We start from the raw sequence: 18,412 nt of genomic DNA, 5'->3' as shown, positions 1-18,412 counted from the left end.
TTCCAACCTCAAGATCAGAAAAAGAGTTAGGGGGATGTTGAAGATGATAGATTTGTGTATTGATGGTTTAAACATTGGATTGATGATCGAATTGAATATTTGTCATGTTGATCAGACCACAATAATTCAATTAGACTAATGCATCTTTATTAAAATGTTTAAAATTATTTATACTTTCTTTTTCCTAAATTATCATGAAAATCAATGGTTCTTTAATCAATCAATTTATTTACAAAATCCAATTGAATTAAATTGGATCACCGATTTGTAAAATATTGTTTTGAACACAAAAGTATAAAGATAAGGGTTTTTGACAAGATGTTGAAAGGGTTAAAAATAAAAATCATGATAATTTGACGCTCTTTTTTTCATACACCTCCAATGGGCCTGGATTTTGGTTCGTAGTCTTGTCTTCAGTCCAGGATTACAATGTACTTCTTCAATCGTCTTGATTCATCCTTTTGAATCTCATAACTTTGACTTAGATAAATAAATACTCGAAATTAGGTCAAAAAATCATTATTTGTTAAAAAATAATAAGAAATATGGATTATCAATGAATTATGTCAATTTAAGAAATTTAATGTATAATTAAACCGAAAAGTCTTTATAAATAGGAACTTAGAAACGACTTTCTAGACTCTAATAAAAAAATATTTATGATTTTATAACTACCACGTGAGAAAGCGTAAGGGGGCGTCTGAAAAAAAGGGCATTAGATTATCATTAGTCTAAAAACAATACCATCCTAAAGGTTAAAATCAATGGTGTTTTGAATATCAATCGAAGATTGGATATTAGGAGATGTCACTCATTTTATAAAGGTGTCATTCTTTGAAAATCAAGGGAGTATCCCTAATTTTTATTAAGACCTAGAGGGTACATAAAAATTATTCTAAACATAATTCACTATTTCTTATTATATTAACTATTTTTCATATATTTTTGAATCACCATGGCATCAGGCAGCAATTATAGAATTTAAGTGCCTCACATACTTTAAAAAATCATAATTTATAAATTTGAGATTAATTAGTTGTGTAAAATTTACATAATTCATCATAAAAAAAAAAAAACAAAATTAAAAGTTGGATAAATAACATTTTAATTTTACCCTTTCTTTCTTGCAATGAAATGCCCATTAGATGTAAGGGTATTTTAATCATTTAAAGTGATTATACCACCAATCGCCCTTTAAATTTTTTAAAATGTTATCTGTAATTTGATAATCACTCCTCGTGTCAAGTCAAAGAAAGACTCAAAAGCAAGCCCACACGGCCTTACAAGACTTGATGACCCTTCCACCTTCGGGAAGAAATATTTGAAAACAAAGAGGAATTTGACAAAGTAAAAAAAAATAAATAATCTGTGTGGGTTTTTTTTTTATACTATATAAATGATTTTTTTTAAAGAATTATAGTAATCTTGGTCCTACAAAATAAAATCTTATGGGTCATGGTAACTCCCTATATCAATCCTAGCAGTTGATTCAATAGACACTGCTTTGATCGTATCGAGATATTATCACTAACCTCGTATGATTGGCTTCTTAATGTCTATTGTAAATTTGATTTCATTTCAAGAGTTGGAAGGTCATAGATGGAAAAATATTTTATCATGGACCTCTTTTGATCATATGATCGTTTTCTGGATGCGAATTGAAGTTCGATTTTATTTTCAAAATTGGGTGGTCATGTTAAGAAATATAAGTGCAATCAAACCAAAAAAATAAATCGAAAAACCAACACAAGACAAGATGCAATCACATAAAGAAACACGGAGATTTTACATGGTTCCCTCAAAATTGAGATACGTTTACGGATCACACCGATTCCACTATGCAGAGAAAACTCGCAGTTATAAATTACATCTTTTCACTAAAAATAAAAAATATTGACCGATGTAAACATGTGATTTCATGTACAGTACCCCTTTGTTGACCCCTTTGTTGACCAATACTATCAAGCTCTACAAATCACGATTGATCACACATGGGAGGGAAAAATATAATGCAACATCGCCTATATGAAGTCAATCCACTAGAAAAAATACATACTTTAAGCTTGAAAACATAAGAATAGTTTATCACAAAATCAAAATCACTAATCCCGTAGTCTTAGTGCTGCACTAAAACTAATTCACACAATTTTGCTCAAGTTCACTTTAAATTAAAGATATCTAAGAGTTATCCCAACAAAGAGGGTCTACTTAAGAGATTACACACATTGACAATTGTTTAGAACTCTAGAAAGCTCTACTTTCATCGTGCTTAATTAGAAGAGAAGACTTGACCATGAATATAGATTGGGGGAAGTCAGTAGAAAACTATATATAGTTTAAAACAAATTATAACAAACATTTTTAATTATCCCAAATTTATCTTAGATTATTCTTATGATATATAAGACTATATACATAATATCGTACAATTTAATAGGTGTTCTATACATTTTTAAAATTCTAGTATTTAAAATATAACATCACAAAGATGATGATCCCTCTGATCATAAATAATTTGTTGTGAGATGTCTAGTATTCTTATTGGACTAGAATTTCAAGAGGCAAGGCAATATCAAGGGGGACTTTTGCTGTGGACGTAGGCAATTTGTCAAATCACGTAAATCTTGTGTGTTCGTTTTGTTATTTTATCTTTACTCTTGTTATGCTTCCGCACAATACCATTCAAATGCAAATGTAGTTAGATTACAAATTTACAATGGATCTCATAATAGGATCCTTTCCTCTCAGAGATCTATTGATTTACGGATGGGTGGGCATTAGTAACAAGTCTTCCACTCTCTCAGATTTTAGAATTTTAATTCAACACCCTCACATATATAATCCCAAGTAACACAATTAAAGAATTATTGTATTCACCTTGTAAATACTTCTATGCTTAAGTGGCTAAGCAATGGTACCTCAAAAAGGAAAAATGATACCTAATTATCATAAATGACTTATTTATACCCAACCTGTCATTTGTGGGGATGATATGGGTCCTACTATCTGCCTTGCATGTGATGCAAAGTTGTAGGTAGAACATAAACAACCCTCGTAACTTAACATCTCTGACTTGTACTATAATATTAATGTTAAGAGTCAAAAAATAAAAAATAAAAACCTTCAATTAAAATAAATGAGTGTATATACACAAAGTGCTTGCTTGAGATACCTGCACATTTTCTAGTTAGGTTCCATGTGCTTATTCTTCGTCAAATTTGTTTTTGTTTATTCGACATATCCTCAATTTAGAGTCTACTTTAGATGCAATAATTTTGATAGCGAAGTTTCATTATGGGGAATTAAATATATATCATCGTCTCCCTTGTCAAGGTATTAAATGTTATCGTTTGTCATCAAATATGCATGGTCCTATTGAAATAGTGTTGTTCCATCTTTACATTAATGATGATTATTTTCACTCTAAGGAGCTTTGGTAACGACTTACGAGTAAATGTTATCTAATCAAGAGGTGGTATTTATTGGTGATTGGTAGTTTATGGATGGACGATTAGGACATGCGCCATATGTATGCTCAAATTTTGAGAGAATTTTCAGAACCAATAACAAACTCATGTTTGATTTGTATTTTGGATTCTTTTAAATTAGCCTTCAACTTATGATCAGAAACCTTCTCCTTATATAAGCTCGTTACTCCAAAAAGATGGAGCGTTAGGTCTTCTAAGGGCACAATCCTTCCACTTCTAAAACCATCAAAGCCTAATTTTTCTTCGGCGATGTAGGACTAAATCTTCACAAGCGAGTACACGAGAGAAAACCATCTTGTTTTTACTTCAATCAGAATGATTTAAAGCAAGAATAACATATCACTTAAGTAAAGTTATAAGAACAGCCACCTAAGTACCAAGTACCTACAACAACAACAACAACAAAGAAAATATATAACTTATAAGTATGATGTAGAAATTCACAATATACTCACCTTGATTGTGAATTGGTACTTGTCGACATGGTGGAGTGCCTTTTGGCCTGAGAAGCAGTTCAAATGTTACTCCGTACCTTCAATCGTTCATCAGAAAAAGACTCCATTACACTAAGGATTCTCCACAAGAGTTTGGAGATATAGTGGGATCGGAGGCGTGCTCACCTCTTATGCACCCTCCAACAGTAGAACGATCTGTCCCATTGATGGCCTATCCTTTTCATCATCTTGAATGCACCAACAAGCAACTTTACAAGCTCTAACAATCTCTTCTGCATTGCAAACACCTTCCAATCTATAATCTAATAGACTAAGAACTTCTTCGCCATTGTTAAGTTTTCTCGCAACAGTAATAGGAACAAAATCAAATTTATCATCCCTTGTTTGCTCTAGGTTTCTATTTCCTGATACAATCTCAAGAAGCATCATTCCATAGCTGTAAACATCGGCTTTTGGTGTGATAGGTAGGCCAGAGATCCATTCCGGTGCAAGATAGCCTCTAGTCCTTCTCATTGTGGTAAGAACCCGACTAAAGTCGCGACCAAAAAGCTTGGCTAGACCAAAATCAGCAATCTTGGGACAGAACTCGGCATCCAACAGTATGTTTTCTGGTTTCACATCGCAATGTATGATGCAATCTCTGCATTTCTCATGGAGAGAAACCAATCCACTTGCGATCCCAAGCGCAATTTGGTATCTAGTTTTCCAATCGAGAGTCTTGGAATCTCTTCGGAATAAATAATTGTCTAACCATTTGGCATGCATTCATAGACTAGCAACCTTTTAGTACCTTCGGAGCAAAACCCACGAAGACGAACCAAATTTACATGCTGAATTGTTCCGATTGTGCTAACTTCTGCTCGGAATTGTTTCTCTCCTTGTCTGAGCCCTTCAAGTATCTTGACAGCTATGGCAGTCGAATCAGATAATGTTCCTTTAAAAACAGAACCGAAGCCTCCTCCCCCCAACCTTCCGGCAAAGCTCTTTGTCGCAGAATGTAAATCTTTGTATCTAAAGGGAATGAGAGAGCCTTCAACACCCTTCAATGATTCCATCAATTGACTCCTTCGTCTCCATATCAGCACAAAAGTGATGCCAAGGAGAGCTAAAACCCCACTGACTACTACGACAATAACTATAGTAGATGTTTTCTTCTTTTTATGCTTAGGACTTGGTAGTTCCAAAGCCGCTAGTCGAAGATACATGCTTCTTTCATTTACGTCTCCATCGGAGAGCTGTTTCAAGTCCCACAACCCTCCACTCCATATCAAACACCTGTTATCATAGGAATAAGCAGAACAAGAACAATTGTTCAAGCAAGCCAATTCACATTCTTGAACACTCCCCACTGTAAAATTTTGTGGATTTATCGGCAATTGCATCTTGGGCATCAAAAGGAACCCATCTTTTTTATCGTCATTCCTGCATTGTAAAGGCATCTTTCTCATACACCCACTTGACCAATCGCTCAAATTCCAGTTTTTGAGAGAACAGAACTATCTTTAACTGTATAAGTGAAATAGTTCTCTTTTTCATTTGAAACATAGTTAAAATCAAAGAAATAACTCGCCGTCATTTCGGGTACTGATGTAAAAATCTTTCCAGTCCAGAGCCCACTAGTCCAATACCTTTGGGTTCTGTTCCAGATTAGATAATACTGACTACTTCCATTTGGGTCTATTTCAAGAGAAAAGATCCCATGAGAAGGATTTTCTGAGTTTTTCCATGAAGCAAGGAATTGGATTTCTCCAGTATTTTTGTTCATACCAAGTCGCCCACTGGGCAACCATGTATCGGTGGGGTGTTCAAAACTCTGCGAAATTACAATAGACGAATTCGACCCATCTCTCAAAACAAGATTTCCAGTGTCAAGAAGCACTGCAAGTATAGAATTTGAGGTGGAAGAAGTCGAATTTGTGGACCAAATAGGGATTTTTGAAAGACTTAGAAGGGTTAGATTGCCATTTTCAGATAGTTTTAGTTGTGAGGAAGTTCTGGGGAGTGGTTTATCTCTGTTTGCTACCCAAACTATAGTTTGAACTTGGATATTTTTGTACCAAATTCCTATATAGTAGTTCAGAGATTTACCTGGTGTGAAGAAACCCAATTCAAATATGCCACTTTGAGAGATTATGGTTTGGTTTCCAGTAGAGATTGGCCTGGAGATATGGTATCAGATGAGATTGAGAGATTGGTTTTGAAACAGAAGAAGAGAATGAGAAGAGAACTGTAGAAAGGATTGGTTCTGGAACCCATTGGTGTAGTAACCATTCAACTAAGAGAGATTGGTATTTAAAGCAGTAGAGGAGAAACCAGTAGGTTAAATAAAAGAAACGGTTGTCACACACTATACTTTAAACGTAGATTTTCAATGATTTCAAACCACGTTTGATTTCTCAAGGGATAATTATAAAGGCACCTCACCAATTGATAAGGGCAACCCACGTCATGGCCGAATTATTACCTTATATGAGTTAAAAGTTTTGAATTGAGTTAATTTTTAGTGAGGATTTGACTATGATGTGGGCTGCCCTTATTAATTCGTGGGGTGCTGTTATAATTACTCTTACTGTGGGGTGGGAAAAGCAAGGTTTTCAAAGGATTACTACATTTTTTTTTTTCAGAGATCTATTTTACTTTAAGAATCTTTAGGACTAACCTCTCTCTATGTCATATTGCACAAAAAGAAATGGCCCAAGACCGTCAATTTTGAAAATAATGACCCCTCTGGCCATCGTTAGCTGTCTTTTTAAAAAGAGTCGATTTAAATCTACGATGGTCAAAAAATGTCGCCAAACAAAGACTGTTTTTGACAGTAGGAAAAACACCGGTTTATGGTTAACATTTTTTCTGGAGCTATAATAAATAAATAAATAAATAAAATTGGATTTGTAATTAAAAAAAATATTTTTAATCACAATTGCTTATTAATCACAAATTCCAAAATCATTAAAAAAAAGAAAAAGAGGGGGCCGGGGGGGAGATCCATCGCTCATTTGGTTTGACAAATTACAAAACTTCAATGTCACCAAACAAATTTATTTTTAAATTCATGGATGATGTGATTTACAACAAAAGACTGATCATGTTTTTTTCCCAACTCTGTTTCTTCACAAAATTCAGGCCGCTTGTCATCATGGCTTCTCCTTGCACGGCTAGAATATTCTCTTCCCGAACATTTACATTTATATTGTTAAATGGGACATTGAGTTTGACATACCTCACACATGTCACACTCACCGATTGTGAATAGTTGAAGAGATCAAACCAAGTTCCTGTTGGGAAGTATGTCTCAACTGCAACAACACCATGTCAATACTGGAGATACCGTTACACCTTAAAAATGAACACATCCCGGCATAATTATATGTCCAGGTAAAAAGGATGCTAATTATACCAATGTTCTTCAAAGCAGTGTCAACACGGTGTTAAACTTTTGCGACACCTTTCCAAATTGTCTCATGGAGTTCAGTTCATCCCTGCCCCCGTCTCATCTTGTGGGGTTGGAGGAGTCCTACAGATTTTTTCATGGTTTAAAACTGATTAGACAATGACCAAAAACTGAGAATGTCTAACCATACATCCAAATTCTTAAAATATCCAAAAACAAATAATAAGCAATTAAACATGGAAAAAATGCAAAGTATCTGCCAGAAAAAACTAAATTACAATGAGAATAGAAGGGAGCAAGAAGACAACTAGTTGTTCTGATTGAGAGGAGAAAATTAGGCAATAAGAGAGACTGTAGTACTTCAATAAATTATCCTTGGTATTGATGTAAGATCCCATACCATTATTTAAGGTCGCAACTGACGAAAAGGCTATTGTAACAGACTAGGATTTCTCATTGGCACCGTGTAAATGATTTAACATCTTGAGTTCTAGAATTAAATGTGCAGTAAGAAAATGAAAAAAAAAATAATAATAATAATAATTTGTTGATCGTACCGTAGTACCTATGGTTGGACACATAAATTACATTTAGCTTATTAGTTCAAATACTTCTTTCATCAAGTTAAACTTTCCACCATATAACTGAGAGTTTGGAACCTTATTTCTAATTTCATGTATGAAAACTAAGATGACAAACATAATCATGAATGAATACAAGTAGCTGACAGACCTTCTCCATATGTTTCTCAAGATCTTGTACCTAAGGAAAATAATTCTGTAAAATGTTAATAGAAACATTTAAAAACAGAAATCACAAAGTTCAGTATATTTATAACATTAAAAAAGAGTAAAATGTTCAGTTCTCAATACCAAAGGAGCTTCCCAAACCATTTACAAACATGCCATTGACACAAAATATTTTCAGAATAAGACATAGAGAGAGTATTTATGATCAACCCAGAATTTCACAATCAAAATCACTACATTACCCACGATATTGACACAACCAAAATTCTAAAATCATAAATTCAAACAATATTACAAAACATTATAACACTTATTCAAAGAATTTCAGTAGTTTATATTTATGATTAGGTTCATATAAAATACTAAACCCCAAAAAAAATCTAGTAAAAAAAATGAAAGAACTTCTATTGGCACCCCCCAACTTTTACTTCTCAACCATTTCACTTGTTTTCTTTATTTTCAATTGGGGTGTAATAAGTAAAAGTTGGGGTTGCAATAGCAGCTCCCTAAAAAAATGTCAAATTGCAAAAAAATAATAATAATAATTCTTAAAAATTTCCAAACTTTATAACCTTCACCAACCCCTTCCCTTCCCAAATATCTAGTTTTGGGAATAATTCATAATCTTTCCAAACCTTAGTTCACTTCTCTATGTTCTTGTTTCGTACAGATCAAAGGAATGAACTACAAAACACAACAGCAATACCGATGAGTTGCAATATCAACACAAAACTTTGTAGCGGCAACGAAAATGAATTGCCAAAGATAATTGAAGGAAAGAGAAGAGATGTCAGATATTTGCCTCAACCAAAGTAGATCATCATAATATAAAAGAAAGATTTGTATACTAGTCTTCCTTGCATGTCTAAACAGATATATCTGAAAGAAGGTGAATCAGCAGGACCAAAAGTAAATACCTTTCTGCAAAAATTTGTCTGTGTCCCTGTAACCCTTTTCGTATTACTGCAATTTCCCCTCCTTGTCGAAATAGGCCTTTCCACATATGGACCTAGCATTGTTCATCAGCAAAATAGAGATTTAATTTACTAACTTTATATACATTGTGACAACTTCAAATTTATTTGTTATTTAAGTTTTTATGGGGCTACTATATACCAAATTCTATATTGAGATGTACTGATTTGTGTATCAAAGAATATGAAAACAAAAGCTTAGATTATTAAGTTCTATGTTAGAAGAGTAGGAGTGTCCGAGCAAGCTCAGTTGGTTTGTTTGTTCAATATTTTGGTCCAATAAGTGGTTAATAAAGCAATTGAGAAGTACACCCAATGAAATTGCATTCATCTGCATGTTTTTTATTATTCTCCATCATCGTCTATACCTTATCCCAATTAATGCATCGAGGGCTTTCTCAAATTGCATTCATTTGCCAAACTAGACTTTTTTTTATAAAAACACAAACATGACCTGATTGGGAATTGGTCAGTACATAATAAATGTTTAGCAAAATTTAGAATTCACATATAGGCCACCAAGCCAAGGTTAAAATAAGCAAATTAGAAGCATAATCTGTTAGGCCCAAAGTAATGTCACCACAAAAAACAACACAAGAGCCAACCTAAAACAGACTCCCACAATGCCCATCTTTCACGGGCATCTTACCATAAATAATATAGAAGGCTGGATTATACTAGAGTTTGAGTTCAAATAGGTAATGAGACAGTGAACCAAGTCCCGATTTGGTCTAAGCAAAAAAGTTCCAATCAAGGTAAGAACAACTATGAGGATGGGATTATGGGAAGTAGTTTCAGACCCTAAAATTGATTAACAGTGTTAGATCCAACTTGACCTAAAGGAAGTGTACAACCTCTCAATTCCTCGAGCAACAAAAGATTAATAGTGATATAAAACCTTACAAGGGGTCCATATGACAAATCCAAGCCGTTTGCCTTCACTCTTTTGGGTTGAACATGCAAATTTCCAAGAAAATATAAGGTTTTGGGTTAGAAACATTTAAAATGTCTTCCAAGCAATAGGGATTATTGTTGATGTTTTGTAAAAATCATACACCAATTGACAAATAAAACAGAAATTTCTGAATGCCTAGCAATTGTATCCCTAAATTGGAAAAAAAATACATGTCTGGAAAAAACCAATGCTCATGAAAATTAATTGATTCCTAATGAATCAAATCGAGATTTCTGAGAATCACCTTCGAGCCCAATCCCACAACTGATCTAGTCTTGCTTTTAAATGCTATGGTAAATCAACACACACTACAAGAAAAATTAGCTATCACAACGACTTTTAGTGACGGTCAAAGTTTGACCGTCGCTATATAATGTTTACTCCGCCCAAGTCACTCTAGCTCTTAACTCACTCACTCACTCTCGCTAAAAATTTGTCCGAGTTTGTCTGAAACTCTCATTTTCGATTCCTTCATGCTCGTTGTCTCTCGTCTCAAACGAAACCAGTCACTCTCTCTCGTCTGAAACTTGAATGTCACTCTCTCTCTCTCTCTCGTGTGAAACTCAAATGTCACTCACTCTCTCTCATCTGAAATTAGAATACGAAGCCTCACTCTCTCACTCACATCTCTGTTGATTGCTTTAGTAGAGAAGAAATCGACACTCGAAAACGAAGCCTCAATCACTCTCTCTCGTCTGCAAATCGAAAACGAAGCCTCTATCTCTGTGGATCTCTCTCTACCTCTCTGCCTCTCTATCGATCTCTCTCTCTCTCTTGATCTCTCAAACGCGTGAGGGTTCAACTAAGCAGATCCGATCTGATTTCGACCTCGAAAATTTAGGTATTTTTTCATACATATTTTGTTAATTTTTCTCTTCAATCGATCCTTAAACCCTAGATTTTTCTGCATATTTTATTTTCTTATATATTTTGTTGATTTTTCTGTTTAATCTTAATTTATATAGCGTTGATTCAAATTTTGGTTTGATTTCAAACCAAAATCCCAATTTCTATGATTTTAATTCAATTTTTGGTTCAATTTCAAACCAAGACCCTAATTTCTCATTTTTATAGCTAACTAATATTCAATTGGACAAAATCAGATTTCAGGAGACCATCACTCCCCAATTCTGCTTATCAAATCTGAGAACTCACTCAGATTATCAAGTTTACTCTCAGATCTGTATTAATTTTTTTATTTGCTTTAAGTTCAGATTAACTAAGCTTGTATGTAATGGGTGGAGGGAATAAATTTGAAGTAAGTTTCATTTTGTAAAAGATTTTTGTGCTAATTTTGTAGGAAAAATAAATTTAAATAAGTAATGTAATAGTTTGCTATGATCATGTATGTACTCCTTGGCTTCCTTAGTCTTTTGAATTTTTTTATTCCTAACTGAATTGTGGTTTATTTCTTTTTGATGAATTATTAAATTGGTTGATGTTGAGTTGTTTGAGCTTTGGTTAAAAAGATTCTTAATCATATGATCATATTTTATTTGGATAATTAATATTTAAATTATAAAATATGAACCGAAAAACATTAATTATCCCAATGATTTGACATTTTAACATTGAAGATAATTTTGAGGGTCATAGTCAAAATTTTATTTTGACTAAGTGGTTTGTCAAACAGTGAATGAAAGAAATTGCCACGTGTAACGATAAATAAATATAAAGTGCTGATACACTAACTAGGAAGTCTTCACTCAGTCAATACTCAACTGACTTGGCATGGATACAGAGTCATACGTGTTGTTTAATTAATAACTGTTTTTTTTTTTTTTTTTTTTTTTTTTTTTTTTGTAACTAACCCCTTTTTAACTCCGCCAATGTAAAATTAAATATTTTACATTGCCGGTCCCAAGCTTGGAGAAAGGAGGAGGGAAAAGATAAGGTATTGTTTCATATTTCAAGACATAAATAATCAGGTTTTGTAGATATCTGAATTTTTTTTTTTTTATATGCAGCAAATCTTCGTAGTATATGTAGCTTTGAAGGTCTCCAGTCGACAACAAAGGCAGTGGAGCAAAGATGAGATCAGGCTTGTGGTGATGATTTTTTTCTCTTTATGCTTCTTTTTGTTTTAATGTGTGTCCTGCTGTGTAAATATGAGCTTTTGATTCTTATATCAATGTAAACTCATAGATATGTTTAAAATTGAATGAAATTGAACCCACCCATGAACCCATTCTTCTGTAGCTAATGTGGCATCTAGTAAGCAGCCTGTGGCACACACTAATCTTACTTCTGGTAGTGTTTCTTAGTCAGCTTCATCACAAGTTACTCAGGTATTTCTTCTATTTGATTAACATTACCTTAGTTTTCTGTTTTGTAATGAGCAAAAAAGAAAAAATGATGGATACTTCCCTGAATTTATGATACGAGTGAGATATCTTTATAATGATTGTGATGCCATTAACTCATTGAGGTCTATTTAACATTGTACATGGTATAGCCCTTTGTCTTCCATTTACATGGTAGCGACAGGAAGGATCAGGAATGCAGGTATTGCTTCATAAATTGTGAAAATTTGGAAATTAGCCCCAAACTCAACCACTAAACTTGTGTGTACTAATGTCTGCCTATTCTCGTACAAAATGCTCCAGGAATTGATCATTAGATCATTGTTTGAAATGATGTGTTTCCAGGGTAGAAATGCTACTGGCTCAAGTCAAGCTGCGGATCAATTGCCTGTTAGGAAGGTTTCCACTATTCGTAGCCCATTAAAAGTTGCTTCTCCCATTACTAATGTTTTACCCGACTTTGGATCAAATGCACGTGGATGGGCAGTGGTGGATAGGAAGATTTTCCTGGTAACTATGCTAATGCCAAGTTCTTCGTAATCAAATCGTATAGTGAGAATGATGGGCATAAGAGCATTAAATATAATGTATGGTCAACTACTCCTAATGGGAACAAGAGACTGGAACTAGCGTATCAAGATGCACAAACAATAGCTGCTGGAAATCCAAGAGGCTGTCCTGTATGTTCTGTTCTTTTCAGTGAGTTTTCTTATAATCAATTTGGGTATTGCTTTTTTCCATCTTTGGTTTTCTTTTAAGCTTTGCGGACAGGGATTCTTTCCAATGCAGGTTAATGCAAGTGGGCAGTTTTGTGGTGTTGCAGAGATGATTGGCACAGTTGACTTTAACAAGGATATGGATTTCTAACAGCAAGATAAATGGAGTGGTAGCTTCCCTGTTAAGTGGCATATAGTAAAAGATGTACCAAACACTAATATTCGGCATATCATATTAGAGAACAATGAGAATAAGCCAGTAACTAATAGCAGAGACACACAAGAGGTAAGCTGAGTTCTTGTTTGTTCTATTGATACAATGCCTACTGTGGTTTGATATAATGCAGCTAAGGCCGCTAAGTGGGGCATGCTTGGATGGTTGTACAATGATGGATACACCCCCTTGATCGATGTTTTCAGCAATACAAGCTCCGATTTGGTGGACATTGCCACATGCAAGTTTATAATAGTAATGACGTTAACTATCTCCAATGACCATTGTGTCGTTGAGTGTCTGAATATGATCCATACTGAAAATGGAGGAAGTACCTACCTAGTTTTCATGTTTGCACTTTGGGTACCATTACTGGTTTGTTATCTTCGGTTGATGGATGCTTTGGGACTTAAGGCGACAAAAACCAGTGATTAGGCAAGTTACTTCCTCACAACTGTGAAATGCTGTGGTCACTTATGCATCGTGCTGCCTATAATTACATGATTTGATTTTTGTTTGCTGTCAGTTTTTCGGATTCAAATCGAAGACGGTGCTCAGTTTTGCAGTGGAATCCCGATGTCGCCACCCAACTCATTGTTGCATCTGATGATGATAATTCGCCTACAAATGGTCGACATTTGAAATCTGTTCAGTTTCTGTTTCAGTTTCTTCACTTAATCTTAGAAAAAGAAAAGCGATTTTGTTCGACAGTTTGCTAATTTGCAAACAAGAATTGAGTCTTTAGTCCTTAACTTGTTTTTTTTGTCTTAATTAACATGATATCTCGAACTTTACTGCAGTTTATTTGGATTTGTCGTCCTACATATGCTCATGTACGGAGCTAATATATATGCCTGGAGGCATTACAGAATAAATTACGCATTTATATTTGGTTTCAAGCAAGGGACAGAGTTGGGTTACCGAGAAGTCTTTCTCCTCAGTACCGGCCTAGCAACACTTGGATTGGCTTGTATTCTTTCAAATCTGGATATGGAGATGGACCCAAAAACCAAAGATTGCAAAGCATTCACTAAAGTACTCCCTCTAGCATTAGTTTGTGTAAGATACCAATACTTAGCCAAATTATTCTTTCCCTCTCCAAATTATATATAGACTCAGTTACTAATTTATCTCTTTATGCAGCTGGTAATTCTCATAACAATCTGCCCATTCAATATTATTTATCACTCAAGCCGTTTCTTCTTACTCCGATGTTTATACCATTGTATTCTTGCCCTGCTCTACACGGTAAATGATGAATTAATTGAATTTCTACAAAAAATGGAAGAGAAATCGGCACTTAAGACAAGTTTATTGATTTTTGATTGTTTGTTATTTCATCACAGGTCACCCTACCAGATTTTTTCTTGGGAGACCAGCTCACTAGTCAGGTTTGACTCCATGGCTCAGGCTTTATATAGAGGAACAATTAAGTATAAAAGTAACTAGGTATTTTAACACATTCAAAGCTCAAACACTAGTAGACTTAATTCGTTTTTAGTAAGAATCTTGATAATTTGACTTTCCCACGTGGCAAACTCAATTGACTATCCCAATGTGACAAGTTTGAAAAGAGTAGATTTGCACTCCTCAAGATACAAGGCTATACTTTCCTATAAAAAAAAAGTGTATCTTGAGAGAACCATGTTTCCTAAGGAGTGCAAATCTACGATTCCCGACCTTGTCAGGTCAAGTAGTCAATTGAATATGTCACATGGGGTTGTCAAATTAACACGACTCTTTTGGTAATTTAAGAAACAAACAGATACTTTTTTTATAAATATTAAAATATTTAACCTTCTTTTAATAATTTTTCATATACTTTAAAGAAAATCTCTATTAGCACATCAACCTTGAATGGCTGGTAATTAGATTGTGTTAAGTAATGTGGAACTAGATCCTCAACATTCTAAGAAATCTTGTTTATTCTTATGTTTCAGGTGCAAGCCCTTAGGAGTCTTGAGTTCTACATCTGCTACTGTGTTTGGGGTGACTTTCGACATAGGCAGACCACTTGCAAGGATAACGCTGTGTATGTCACTTTCAATTTCATCATAGCTACAATTCCGTACTGGTTTCGCTTTCTTCAGGTTGGTCCTTTTTTTTCCATATTTGCTTACCATTAACCTCCCTATTGATGTGTTCACACTCATGATATTAGTTCATTCTGTTGTAGTGTCTCCGGCGCTTGTATGAGGAGAAAGATCCAATGCAGGGATATAATGGATTGAAATACGTGTCAACTATTGTGGCTGTGGTTATGAGGACTGCTTACGCTCAGACCAATAGCAAGTCAAATGTTTGGTTGGTGTTTGCATGGATCACCTCAGCCATTGCAGCGATCGTGAGTACATATTGGGATATTGTTATTGATTGGGGGCTCCTACAGAGGCGATCAAAGAATCGTTGGTTGAGGGATAAATTATATGAGCAGTTACCCAGCCAGCCATGTAGCTGACATTATAGGATGTTTACTTTGAATAGTTTTGGTGAGAAATGTGCCATATGCTTTTCCGACGGTATTTGTCTCTATAGCGACGGTCACGACCGTCGCTATAGCCCTATTTTACTGTAGTGAAATTTGTTGAACCAACGGTGCTCAGTATTCCTACATTTTAACATCAAAAATCTAATTGTTTAATAACATAATCTGCCCTAACATCAAAAAAGCTCATCTCTTAATATTGAAAAATTAAACAATCTCACCTAATTTAATTTAATTAGCCAGAAAAACAAAGAGTTCAGAGTTGTTAAACAATTTTTTTTTTATACTTAGCTGTTAAAAATCTCATTAAACCAAACATTTTATTTTTCTCTTTTTAAACTATGCTTCAATGTTCAATCCATGATCAGTTGCATTTGAAAAATTCAACTCATCATATTGTTTTTAATACTCAACAAAAGATAATCCAGATTTAATAGTAATTATATCACATATTATAAACAGAGAATCAGAAAATGACATTTTTTTTTTCTAAACAAGAAAGCAAACAATCCCTCAGGATCATCTCATCATTTATAAAACCCTAGTTTCTATTTTACTTTTGAAATTTTTCCTTCAACCAACCAAACAACTGGAGAAAGCATTCAAGGAGAAGTTCCTGACGCAGAAAACATTTCCATAAACCAAAAGATGAAACGAAATAGAAAGAGAAGTAAGTAGAACCTTACCTGTTGAAGACGAAACCTAAGTAGGTTGAAAAAGAGCAATCAAAGATAGCTATAGTGAAGACTTTAAGGAAGAAACAATCGAAGAGAAACTAACGAAGATTACAACTCTTCCATTAGCAAATCCCCATTCAGAAAATACAGATCTCAATTCATAACTGATGTGTGCTTCAAGCTTGCTTTGATTCTCACACAATCCTATCTGTTACAGCCTTCAATGGAGTACCTCGATCATCATAGGAGCTCGACGAAGCTCAATTTTAATGAAAGATGGGATTAGGGGTTTGTATGGAGTTTTTACAGGTTTGAGAAGAGAGAGAGAAAGGAAGATAGATTAGAGTTAGAAGGGGAAACGAAAGGAAAAAATTAAGGCTCATTAAACATCGTGGCAGTGGGTTTATTTCTACGGCTAATAGCTGCCAGTTCGTCCTAAAACGACTGTTACGAACCGTCACAATTAACGACTAATATGATCAGTCGTTTTTAGCTCAATAATCAAGTTGTTTCAGCCTCAATGTGACGTAGTGTCTCATCTCAGCCGTCCGTTTGATGGAGAGTCTCTTTGAGACTAGTGCTTTTTTTTTTCTTTTCCTTTCTCCTGTGGTTTGCAAGACATGAAGATCTGTTGTTTTCTGTGCCTAAGTCATTGGGCCCATTGATCCATGACTGTTGAGCCCATCCTTTGGACTACAAACATATGCATCTGTTTGGTAATTTTTGAGTAATAATTTCAAGATCACAAATTACAAAATTTGTGAACACAAACATGATTTTAGTTGTAAAACTAGCAATAAGGGTTTGCTCGGTCTGATTGTGGATTCGAACTTCAAATGTGACCTCCATAATTACTCATAGTAACAAAATTCGGATTTGGAATTTATTCGGCGAGGGCTCAAATTGGTTAATTTAGATAAATTCAAGATTTTTTCATGAAGAAATTGGATATTTTTTGAAAAAAATATATCAATTATGCTTTTAGTTTTCTTATTAAAATCCAATATCTTCGACTTCCTTAAAAACCCCATCTTGTTCTTTAGATTTAAATGTTTAAGATAATAAAATTTTGAGGGTAAAATATAATATTTTACCATATTAAAATAGAGAACTTCTATGAAGTTTTTCTCTTTTCTCTCATCCCACCTATAATCCCAAAAATATTTGATTTTTAAGAAAAAAAAAATAGTAAACTTCTCGAAATAAGGAATTAGTCAATTAAATTGGTGGGTTAATGAATTTATTGATGATTTATAAATAGGCTAATCATAGAAAATGACAACATCTCTATCTTTCACCCACAATTTTTTTTTTTTTTTGGAACATTTAAATCTTAAGACCAAAATAGGGTTTTTGGGAGTTTGAATATGGTGGTTTTGAATAGTAACTCAAAAACATCTTTGATATATTTTCCAAAACTAAAAAAAAAAAAAAAAAAGGAAAATTTCAGAAACTGTTTTACCTCAACCAATAATTATCTAATCTAAACTTTTTTCACTTTTACTATTGTATGATATGATCTCAACCTAAAAGATCTATAAAGTCAATAACTTGCGTAGGCCAAAGTTTGCCCTTATTTTGGATGGAAACATTTCTTATGAAATAAGTTAAGATTTTCTCATCTTATTAGAAAATTTAATTATCAAAGAAATGGTTGATATACTGTCTAAAGATAAGATAATAAAAACATGAATCTTTAACGTTATGTTTGGATTGAGAGAAATGGAGAGAAGAGAAAATAAATGAGTTTCTCTCCATTTCTTTTAGAATTATTGGCATTTTGGGGTCTTCATGAACCTATTTCAAGATTTAATCAACAACTTCGAAATTAAATCATGTGGAGAGATTGACAAAATTTTAGGTGTTGCAATACTCTACTCTCTTTTTTCTTTTTTTCCAAGGGCATTTTCATAAATTTACTAATATTATGTAAAACCCTACTTATGTTTCCTTGGATAATTATATTTCTCGTATTTTTGGTGAAAGGTTGTAGTTTGTAATTGCA

The 18,412-nt window shown here is 33.9% G+C and overlaps 1 protein-coding gene, 1 long non-coding RNA gene and 1 pseudogene across 10 annotated transcripts; 1 reads left to right on the top strand and 2 right to left on the bottom strand.

Moving 5' to 3' along the window:
* Positions 1 to 3,712: 3,712 nt before the first annotated feature.
* LOC147387428 (G-type lectin S-receptor-like serine/threonine-protein kinase At2g19130 pseudogene) lies at positions 3,713 to 6,791 on the bottom strand (annotated as a pseudogene).
* Positions 6,792 to 8,055: 1,264 nt separating this feature from the next.
* On the bottom strand, positions 8,056 to 16,841 carry LOC147387426 (uncharacterized). The gene is made up of 3 exons (XR_015171092.1): positions 16,417 to 16,841; positions 9,001 to 9,092; positions 8,056 to 8,096 (listed from the first exon to the last, which is right to left on the bottom strand). It is a non-coding gene; the product is annotated as an uncharacterized LOC147387426 (long non-coding RNA).
* On the top strand, positions 10,531 to 15,771 carry LOC147387427 (phosphate transporter PHO1 homolog 3-like). Of its 9 annotated transcripts, none has more exons than XM_086420009.1 (9): positions 10,531 to 10,853; positions 11,980 to 12,060; positions 12,661 to 13,014; positions 13,105 to 13,680; positions 13,772 to 14,304; positions 14,389 to 14,493; positions 14,592 to 14,636; positions 15,186 to 15,335; positions 15,422 to 15,771. In XM_086420009.1, exons 5-9 carry the CDS (start codon positions 14,071 to 14,073, stop codon positions 15,701 to 15,703), a joined length of 816 nt encoding a protein of 271 aa, XP_086276135.1. In that variant the 5' UTR covers positions 10,531 to 10,853; positions 11,980 to 12,060; positions 12,661 to 13,014; positions 13,105 to 13,680; positions 13,772 to 14,070; the 3' UTR covers positions 15,704 to 15,771. The 9 variants fall into 9 exon arrangements, with proteins under 9 accessions (XP_086276135.1, XP_086276134.1, XP_086276136.1 ...); XM_086420008.1 differs by adding an exon at positions 12,212 to 12,300 and having other exon boundaries at positions 13,105 to 14,304; XM_086420010.1 differs by lacking the exon at positions 11,980 to 12,060 and adding an exon at positions 12,212 to 12,300 and having other exon boundaries at positions 13,105 to 14,304.
* Positions 16,842 to 18,412: the final 1,571 nt, after the last annotated feature.

The sequence above is a fragment of the Akebia trifoliata genome, chromosome 13, assembly GCF_017979445.1.
Source record: "Akebia trifoliata isolate Shusen 1 chromosome 13, ASM1797944v1, whole genome shotgun sequence".
Classification (NCBI taxonomy): Eukaryota; Viridiplantae; Streptophyta; class Magnoliopsida; order Ranunculales; family Lardizabalaceae; genus Akebia; species Akebia trifoliata.
The sequence above is the reverse complement of the archived record's forward strand: the minus strand, read 5'-3'. Positions and strand labels throughout refer to the sequence as shown.

Bases quoted from the DNA above. Each gene is read 5' to 3' on its own strand.
- LOC147387427 (XM_086420011.1), top strand. From the start codon at position 14,071: ATGCTCATGTACGGAGCTAATATATATGCCTGGAGGCATTACAGAATA. The intron at 14,494-14,591 runs GTAAATGATGAA...ATTTCATCACAG, and splicing joins TTCTTGCCCTGCTCTACACG to GTCACCCTACCAGATTTTTT. The intron at 14,637-15,185 runs GTTTGACTCCAT...CTTATGTTTCAG, and splicing joins GAGACCAGCTCACTAGTCAG to GTGCAAGCCCTTAGGAGTCT.